The sequence below is a fragment of the Malurus melanocephalus genome, unplaced genomic scaffold (assembly GCF_030028575.1).
Source record: "Malurus melanocephalus ecotype Western Australia unplaced genomic scaffold, MMel_1.1 scaffold_939, whole genome shotgun sequence".
NCBI classification, from domain to species: Eukaryota; Metazoa; Chordata; class Aves; order Passeriformes; family Maluridae; genus Malurus; species Malurus melanocephalus.
Genome location: NW_026624171.1, coordinates 118,316 through 128,664, shown reverse-complemented (window position 1 = coordinate 128,664; position 10,349 = coordinate 118,316). Strand labels below are relative to the sequence as shown.

General features: G+C 48.9%; 1 protein-coding gene across 1 annotated transcript in view; it reads right to left on the bottom strand.

The window, feature by feature from the left end:
• Nucleotides 1-1,261: 1,261 nt before the first annotated feature.
• Nucleotides 1,262-10,349, bottom strand: part of LOC130585646 (cadherin-23-like) — a gene marked incomplete at its 3' end in the record, with an annotated part of 43,028 nt that continues 33,940 nt past the window's right edge. Inside the window, exons 4-6 of the mRNA XM_057386236.1 lie at nt 4,219-4,361; nt 1,517-1,564; nt 1,262-1,354 (exon numbers count right to left, since the gene is read on the bottom strand). Coding sequence (XP_057242219.1) covers nt 1,262-1,354; nt 1,517-1,564; nt 4,219-4,361 — 284 coding nt within the window. The remainder of the gene's footprint in view (nt 1,355-1,516; nt 1,565-4,218; nt 4,362-10,349) is intronic.

Here is a 10,349-nt window from a genome sequence, read left to right as displayed (position 1 = left end):
ACCAGGGGTAMATCTGAGGGCAGAGCAGAGGAGACTCTCTCTTCTCCCATCCCTCCCATCCTGCTGCCATTCTTTTGGCTTTGCAGACCTGTGCCTGACCAGGAGCAGCAGCAGCTGCCGGCTCCGGAGACCCGAGCAAGGGGCACCTCGGGTGGGTTTTGCAGGGTCATTTCCCCACCACCCGTGCCCCACAGAGCAGCAGAAACGCCTCTGYCCTGGTGTCATCCTCACGGGGAGGTTTCAGGTGACTCRGTGCAAAGATGAGACCGCAGCTCCYGGCTCATACACRGCACRCGGCTCGGATGAAGAAACCTCATCCTCGGGCAGCGGGATGGGGAGGGAGCAGAGCCCAGCGTGGCAGGAATATCAAACACAGCCTGGTAACACAATCGTTTGCACCTCTTAGTTACCAGAGCTGCTTCATTTCACACACACACAATCATGGGATCTCACCCACGACCCAAGGAACAGCCTGGGAAAAACACTGTGGTGCAAGGGGAAGAGGTTTCCTCCACTGGAGGATGTCAAATGCCCTACTAAACCCCTGCTCCAAAGGGAACACCCTGACCTTCTCCTCCTGGCACCAGAAACCACAGCTTAAAAGCCTAAACTCACATCAGACCTGTGAATCCCTGGCTGAGTCAGGCTGCCTGGTGCAGAAGCTCTCCCTGATGGATGAGCAGATGTCACCTCCTTTGCAGTGGCCAGCTCAGGGAGCAGCAGAAGGTGGTGGAAACTCTATCCTTGGGGATATTCAACACTTGGCTGGAKAAAGCCCTGAGCAGCCTGATCTAGAGGGAGCTTGAACCAGCTGAGCTCCTGTGGTCCCTTCCCACCTGTTTCATTCCAGGGACATCACGGGACAAGCCCTGCTATGGAAATGTTAAAGGAAATCACCAGCCAGAATTCAGGGCATTTGGAGAAATCCTCAGTCCTGTGAGAAGAGCAGCTCATCCCCCCCAACTCCAAGGAAAAGAACAAGACACACATCCTCATTCACACTCATTTGCAAACTTCCCGTTTGCCATGGGAAAAGTGTCAGCAAGGCTCCACATCTCCTTTCCCACCTGCCTCCCCTCAAYACCCAAAACACTTTGCTTTTTCTGCCCATTTTCAGGCAACACCTTTCAGAATTTTCATCCTTTTCTAAACTCAGGAKGGTCCCGGGAAGGAGGGCAGGTGGCCAGCTCTGTGGTGGCAACCAGAGAGCACAAGTGGCCACTAAGGGAGGATCCAGCAGCCAGGCAGAGATGATCCTTACCTCGGGGATGCGGACACTGTAGGGCTGATTGTGGAACGTCGGGGCGTTGTCGTTCACGTCACCAACCTGGATGTTGACCGTCCCTTTGATCACCTGTGGCACAAGGATGACAGCAGGGTGTCAGCTTTTTGAGGGGATTTAGAGCCCAAAGCCAGCTGGGGGCTGTGTTTTTGGGGTGACCCCTCTCCCCTGGTGTGGGCATCCCACACCCCCAGCTCCCCTCTGGCCAACCGTGAAATGAGAAGTCACACTCACCCCTTGGCTGTCACTGACAGAAAACTCAACCGTGAACTCCGACTTGGTCTGAAAGGGAAAAAAAACTGTAATTAAAGATACTGTGGTGTTTATCTGCAGATGGCAGGAGGGGACTTTCAGCCAATGTCATTACACGCAAAATGCTCTCGGGACCTTCCAGAAAAGGAGAGGGGCYCCAGTGCTGTTACCTACACCAGGGAGGAAATGCTGTGGGAAATCTGAATGCCAGAGGGTTCCTGTGCATTCCACAGGCACAGGAGATGCTCTGCCCCGGGTCAGGGGGATGCAGGGACCATGGAACTGACTCCCTGATTGGCAGCTGAGCGCTTAAAACACAGGAAAATTTACGATTTGTGACAACACAACACAGCCTCAGTGACRACATCCAAATCCTGCTGCTGCTTTCCCACCTTACCTATCCCAGAGCTGGGAATACTGGGATAAATCCACGGTCTGTAGTAGGAACCAGCAGAAATTCCATGAAGATGCCCACACAGTTCTCACAGTTCAYTGCTTTAACTAAATTAACAGCTGGAAATAGAAATCTATTCAAGGCACTGGCGCTGGGGTGAGCAGCAAGTGGGAAAGAGCTTTTTGGGATCAGGGCAGGGGGATATCGCTCGTGGAGACAGACCTTCTCTTCCTGGCCCTTTCCTTCCCACCAGGAAATGTTTTGCTCATGTTTCACCAAGGAATTGTGTAAAGATGGACAGAAGGAGTTGGGCCACCACATCTACCTGGGGTGTTTTGCATCCCCCTCCAGTCCTGACAATCCCTTCCCACCTCCAGTGTCCCTGACTCAGCTTGATGTTCCCAAAGGATCACGCAGGAAAGGCTGGAAAAGCCAGCTCTGACTGATTTATCCCTRAYGAGATCGGCTCAGGGRYGGGCAGCAGCCAGCACTGCCTGCTYCAGAGCAGARGCTCATCCTGGARAAGGGTTTGGGGAACAGCTCCCACCCTTCCTGCCACATCCYCATCCCAACAACCAGGAAGGACAGCTGGAGAAAGCCTTTCCTGAGCTGGGATCCCAAAGGAGAGGGAACAGTCTGCTCCCTGTGCCATCTTCAGCCCCACAAGGGACAGCAGTGACAGGGAAGAAAGGGAAAACAGGAGATAAGAAACAACCTGTTGAGCATTTAAATTTAAAAAAAAACCTCAATGAAATAATCAGAGAAAGCTTCCACATACCAGTCGCTGTCTCTGAAATTATTTGAATGCAATTCTTTAGCCTCAGGGTCCCCTATTTTTAAAAAAATATCTGTTTTCTTTCTATTCTTCATAGGTGTGAAAAAAAAAAAACCTTTTAAAATTCATTTTGCCTCCAAACATTTGCTCCTTCCTCTTTTTCACTATTTCACCTTTTTCTGCATAATTTACCTTACTACGACTCCTTCTCCGTTCTTTCTCCATTGCACAAGAATTCATCTCTTCCTTTTCCCACTTCTTCTCCTCCCAACATTTTGACCACTTTTTGGCCAGTGAAATCCACTCCCAACCTGCTGCCCACCTCCATCCCTTTCCTCCCACTGCTTCCTCTGCCATCATTTCTCACTTACACCCCTCTGACATTCTTTACACCTCTCCCACATCCATTCCCCTTCCATGAATGGCTGTTTTTGATCCTCTGGGATCACTGATGGGTGCAGCCTCCTCTCCCTTCTGAGCTCACCCAAGCTCTGCCCATCTCCTTCCCCTCCCACCCTCCACACCACAAGACACCCAAAAATCCMTGGATCACCCTCCTGGGCTTAAGGCTGGCATTGGAAGCCGCAGAAAGCAGGAGGCTTTAGGATGAGAAGATTTATGACTCACGCCAGCAGCTGCTGGCACGGGCAGGYGGAGGGGAGAGGGGTGAAGAAAAGCACTTTATTTTTCCAAAGTCTCGCTCTTAACACTGTGAAATTGGGTTTGGCCTCGCCCCCCAGCCCCAGCCTGAGCAGAATTCAGCACCCTGCTCCTTCTGCATCCCAATCCCAGGGCTGGCTCCGACTGGGAACGCTGCAGGTGTGTTAATGGGTTTGATCTTCCCAGCGCTGCTGCCAGCCAAGGCASTGCTAAATACGGGCAGCAGAAGCACGGGGGAAATTAAGAATGCTGCCCAAATCACACAGTATTTTCCCAGGCTTCCTCATATCCCTTCCTCCTTGCTCCAGGAACGTGGCAGGRGCCAAGGTTTTAGCGGAGCAGGCACCTGGATGGGATTCCAGCCTCGCACACCAAAGCTGCCMTTGGAAACAGCGGCATGGAGCGGCTTCCAGGAGAGAATCCTGCCAAATTTAGCATCCAGCAGCCTGAATCCACAAGAGGATGAAAAGTCCTGATGAGATGGAATGAGCAGGGATACCTCACATCTCTCCACGCGCTGTTCTGAATAGCAGAGGATTGAATTGGYGCAGAGATTTAAAGAGGAAGCCGGTGGATTTCCCTGACCTGGCTCCTCGGTGGATCATCCCCACTTCTCAATTCCTTTATTCCAGACTCACAGATATTATTCTGGCATCCAGGAAAACCAACAACGAGCCTGATCAAACCAGAGCTCCATGCTGGATGGGGACAGTGACATCCTGTGTGTCCAGAGATTCCCCATTTCCCAAATTCTGAGATTCCCAACTCCACATGGGAACACCGCCCATCCCAGCTGCCACAGAGGATGGAGAGCCACCATTTATSGGAGCAGAGGTGGCTTTTCCTCAGATTTACCTCTCTGTCCAGGGGCTGCCTGAGCCACACGACGCCGGTGAGGCTCTCCACGGCGAAGAAGCGACTGGCCTCCTCCCCAACCACCCCAAAAACCAGCGGGTCATTGTCCAGGTCCCGGGCCAGCAGCTGAGTCACTGAGGAACCTGCAGGAGACAGAGAGGAGAGAAATCCTGAGCAAAACGAGGCAGAGAAGAAATCCTGAAAACATCCAGCTGGTCAGACGAGGCAGAGGAGCTGGAATAGTGCCCACAGTGCTCAGCACCTCCAGGGGAGTCAGGCTGTGCGTGGTCTGGCTGCTCTGTGTGGCACAGATGGGCTGAACCACAGATCCTCTCTGTCCTTGCCTTTATCAGAAGAGAAAATCAGCTCAGCTCAGCCCAGGCAGCAGAGAGGGAGGGTCCCCCAGCTCCTCTGACCAGCCCCCCTCACACTCTTCCAGCCAAGGGGCACCACCAGCAGCCACAACAGCAAAAGCAGGGGCAGCCACCACCCTTGGAGCCTCATTTCAGCCCCACAAGAACCTCCTCAGGTCATTCCTCAGCACTTCTGTGCCCACTCACATCCAGCTGACCATGCCTGTCATCCCACCCMGCCACTCTCTGCCTTCCCCAACAGGAGGATGGGGGAGAAAACWGGAGGAAAAAGGCTGGTGGATAGAGATAAGGATGGGAAATTCCCTAGGCTGGCTGGCTTTGAGGATGGGGGATGAGATTTGTCCTTGGCCACATGGATGTGAGGATGGGGRSACACACTCTGCCACCTCTGGTAGTRCTCCACRCCCCCAGGTCACCAAGGAGAACAAACAGCCAAATTCCATCCATTTGGGAATGGCAGGGAAGCTCCAGCAGAGCAGAGGGCAAAAGCAGCAGCGTGGTTTGGAGAGCAGAGCGAGCTGGGCAATTCCCAATCGATCGGCGCGGCATCAATCACAGCGGAAATAATGGAAAAACCCGATGTGAGATTCCATTAATAAAGAATTAAATGATAGGAACGTAATTAATGCCAGTCAACACGATTTTATGGAAAATAGAGCTTGTCAAACAAACCTGATTTTATTCTCTGATGAGATTACAACTCCGGCAGATAAAGAAGAAATAATAGACTTCAGCGAGGCATTTGACTGCGCCCTGTGTGACTTTGTGATTAAAAATTTAGTGCCTGTGACATCATGAAGCACCTTTTGAGTGAGGACCSAGCTGCCTGGCAGGTGCCAAGGCCCCCCTCACTGGGGACAGGACAAATGTCAAATCACTGCTGGCACAAACACAGGTGAGAGCACAGCAGGTAACAGGGAGGAGCAATAKCCAGGTGAAGCCCTTGGAAATTCAGGATTGTTTGGTTAAGATTTATTTTGCTGATCCTGTTCCAAGTACCCCCAAAAGGCTGGAGGGCCACAGCTGCAGAGGAGAACATCCCAAAGCCAGCCCTTCTGGCAGGAAAGGGGGTCCAAGCATGCAAGGAGAAGTTCCATGCCCTGCCCGGAGAGCCTCAGTGCTTTTTGGGAAGTCAGGAGTGGTTTTTTAGTCTAAAAAGCCGGTTTTGCCAAGGCTGCAAATCCACAAGGCTGCATCACCTTCAGGACTGGATGMAAGAGGAAGCCACGAAATTCCCAGAGCTAGCAAAAACACTTTTCCTTTAAAAGAAAAAAGGCTTTAAAAGCTTGAATTGCTTCATCTGTGACTAAGAGGAGTGAGATGACTCAGGCCATCTTGAGCACATCCACGGAGAGGACAAAATGTGATACTGAACAACAAACACAAAAGCATCACAAGACTCGGTGCCCAAACCTGGACAAATTCCTATTTGGAGAAGGAACAGCAGTCTCTTTAAAAAGAGCAGCTAGAATTAACCACTGAGGGGAAAAAAAAAAAAAATCCTTCCACCAACAGGTGCAAGTGAGTGATGGGTCACAACCAAAGGCATTTTGGATAAAGACAAAGACAAGTGGTTTTATCCCAACCTGTGAGCAGAGCGTTCATCTGCAGCATTCTCACTTTGTCAATGCAGCCAACCCCACAAAGACSCTACACTTTCTCAAAACTTGTAACCTTGATATAAAACAAGGTACCAGTTTGATTTTATGCTGGAGGATGTTCAAAGCCACCCTTAGCAAAGGTTTCTTTGCCCCAATGGGAAAAAAAAAAAAAAAAGACACTCAGTCCCCAAGGTAGCAAAAGTCAGTAACTAGCACAAAATCAGTCCAGGATCATGCCTATTCATTCTGCCCAGGTTAATAGGAAAACAGGCTTCCACCCTTTATATCCCATTCAAAAACCCCAGATCAATAGGTCAWCATAATACTTCAAACTACAAAAGGTCTTGGTTGCATTTCTGSAAGSGTGTGTCAGTTTAGAGACWGTTTTAGGAGAAAATGCAATGGAATCAATGCTTCCCCTAAAAAAAAGGGCTTCAGAAATCCTTTCATACAAAATGAATATTGGTTGGTCAAAGTGAAAAAAAAAAAACCTGTTGAACTGTTTATTCAACAAACAAACAAGTTCTGAAGGTTCAATATCTRAAAGTTATTCATTTTGCTCTTGCCCCACCCCTGGACTCACCAAAAAACTCCAGAAACCATTCCTGGGCATAAAGCAGATGGAATAGAGAATCATCATAAAATCACCCCACAACAAAGAGAAATGATCTTAAAATTCCAGCTGAATGGAAAGCCCAGTTCTAATCATAATTGTGGTTTGTGTGCTGCAAACCCAGCCCTACCAATAAATAAGTAAGTTAATTAATTAATTCATCAACAAGCAAATATTTAATTTTTCTCTCCTTGCACTGCAACTTCTTCCCACCATCAGGGAATTTTGTCCCTCAATTCAGGAGAAGAAGGCAAGGCATTTCTGGGCACAGCACATCAYCACACCTCTGTTTCTTCCTCCAGATCCTTGGGAAACAGCACCCTGGGCTCGACCACCCTCTGCTCTGAAAGRAGCAAAACTGAGGACAGATTCCTCAACTCTTCTGTGCTTTTGTTTGCCAGAAACAGAAAAACTTCCTTAGAACACAGGTARGGTAACTCAGAGCATTATAGAGCTGTGTTGCAGCTGAGGATAATTTTATTTTAAACAAATCCCCCCAATGAGGCACCAAAACCTAAGAGCTCTTTCACCCATTCCCTTTTCTCCCCATCAGGCAACAATCACCATCCAATCCTCACAGCATCTCCAAGCCCATTACAGGAAAAAAAATAACATAAATGTATAAAATACAGATCAGAAATACCAAACTAAATAGAAGATAATAAGAAACACAGCCCTGAAATGAGAAATGAGACTTCACAACTGCTTTGCCCTGTGTTTTTTCCAATTTTTACCCCAAGGGAATACTAAGTTTAGGAGTGTGGTGTGAAAMCTTCACCACTTTCACTGCCACGACAGAAGTTTGCAGGAGTTACCTTCCACTGATTTTTTTTTAGAACCAATTTATTGCATGTCTTGATTTTATCCCATTTTTTTCTGCCATCATCAGGAAGCAGAGGGTCCTGCTCAGACAGGGCAGAGCCAAAGCTGTAGCACAGATTCTCCTCTCAGGGCACTCACCAAGAAATCACCTTCCCATCCCTCCCCAGGGTCACACTGAAGGTGCTGCTCGAGCCTCCTCCAGCCCAAGCACCGACCTGGCTCCAGCAAGGGCTGAGGAAACAGGGACAAATTATCTTCCTGCAGCACAAAGTTATAGGCTCCATTTGTTTCCTCTCAGGAATCAGACAGGGCAGTTAAGTGTCTTGATTCCACCAGATAATCAGAATTTATCTTGTCTCCTTTTGCCTCCTTTCTCTCAATCACAGCTACTTCTCCCTCTTCCTCACACATACACAGATTTTCTTCTTCCTTCGAGTCTTGAACTTTTATTGACCTCAGGAGATTTTTTTTTTGCTGTTGTTCTGCTCCTGATTGGATTTTATTATCATTTTTTTTTAAGTTTGGTTGTTTTATGGGGGATACTTTTGCATCCTATTGAGGAACCCTTGTCTCAGCACTTTGCTTGCAGCTCCAAACCTCTGTATTTTCTTGCCCCTCCACTTTGCCACAGAGKAAAGCAGGAAAAGGGGCTGCACCCCACTGATTCATCCCCATTAGTTTTGCTTTCAAGACGAGGAGGAGAAGGGAGAAAACAAAAACTCKCTCTCTGGAAGGCTCCTGGAAGGATCTGGAAGTGCAGAGCCCCAGGGAAGGGCTGGAGGAGGAAAAAGCTGCCAGACCAGTGGGAATGGGCTGGGATGGGATGGAGGGCACTGGGATTCAACACAAAGGGCAGTTTCTAATTAATTGCTTAATGAACTTCTCTCTTAAAAGACTTGTTTCATACCCAAGTGAAATTAATAGGAATTTCTGCAACGGTGTTTGGGCTCCAGACATCAGGCATCAGCTACACTTTGATATAAAAAGCATTTTAATCATGATTTTAACAACCAGTGCCAGTCTCAGCTTGCCATCCTCACCCCTCCTGAGCTCTGGGTCATGTCTGTGGGCACAGTCACCACATTTTGGCTCCTCCATCAAGGTCACAGGCAGCCCAGGGARCCCCTCAGCTGTTGTTCAACCCCTTAAAACAGCAGAAATGTAGGTTAAAATCATTTTAGTGACCCCAGCCTTCCACAAAGGCCACCACCACACTTCCYGAAGTGTTTGCCATCACATTTCCTTGGCTGCCCTTCTTCCTTGTGAGGGAGATGGGACACCTCAGTCCCATTTCCCCCTTCCAGCAGCCCAGCTTTCCTGCCCCAGCCACCCCAGCACAGACATCTCCAGTTAGCCCAGTTCATCACAGCAGCCTGGCCCCTGACACCCTCAGAGGCAGGATTTGACGGATTTGATCTTGAAATTCCARCTCTGCTCTTCTCATTTGTCACCTGCTCCCTTTTCTTTGCCTCTAATTCATTTTCTCTTTCACCTTTCAGGGAAAAAAAAATCAACCCAAAAAAAACCCAACCAAGGAGCAATAGAAAGCCCTTCTGCAGATGCTTTCCCAAAGACTTTGAAAAGGAAAGATGAAATGCTGGTATTTCTGTCCAGCTCAGCAATCTCTGAGCAAGAACCATGACAGCAAAACTCCTTCTGCCACATGACCACRCTGAGTTTAAACCCTCTCCAACATCACCCAGCTACACTCAGGGGCACCCAAAGGCACATCACAGGTCCACCTGCTCCCAAAGCAGATGTCTGGTAGCTCATTCCACAAGCACCACCTCAACAGATCCTCCCTGACCTCCTTCTCAACCACTTGAGCCAAAATTTTCCAGAAGAACTTGGCCAGGAAAGTTTCCACTGCTAAAATTCCAGCTGAGCTCCACGTTACTGGTTTCTCTTTCCAGGAGCATCAGCTCCTCCACCCAGGCTGCCTCCGCTCCAATTACCACATTCCAGAGCCAAAAAGGGGCAGGGAGACACCAGCACCTTTTTTAAAAAGCTCTCATTATAAATAAACAAAAAAAGAACAGTTTCTACCACCATAAAAACTGGAGTTTTTCACCCATGATGTGAGGAAAGCCTTGGACCAGCTGGTCCGGGAACCACAAGCTGCTGTCACGTACAGGAGGGAAAGGAGCCAAACACAGAGGTGACAGGAAAGAGGGAAAACAAATCTGTGCAGTCAAAACCATTTCTGAGGGAGTTTGTCAAGCTGGGAAGYGAAAGGCACAGCAGAAGAGTTTTTTCCTGGTTCCTCAGATGCTTTGAGACAGAGCCTGTAATTTCTCTGCTGCGTTTAGTTATTTAAGTGGGGAGTCAGCGTGGAGGCAGAATCCATAAGCAGAGCTGACAGGCAGTGGTAAACCTCAGAGAGAGGCACGGCCTGCCTTCCACCCCTCTCCCAGAGGAGTGGGAAAGGGCTTTTAGAGCTGTTTCAGGCAGGGAGAGGAGCAGCAAAGAAGAGCCAAGCGTTCACATTTACACGTTTTGTCTGCTTGGCTGTTTACTGATCACTCCGGTTAACTTCACAAGAGGAATAAGAGGAAAAAATACAAAGATACCCATGGTACATTGAAATTTCTTGATGTTATCACCAAAATAAACAGAATTCCTGAGGCTATCCCTGGCTGCTGGCTGTCCTGAGGCAGCCCCTGGCTGCTGGCACACACCCTGGCAGACAAGTGGCATCCTCCCCACCAAAGTCAACATCCA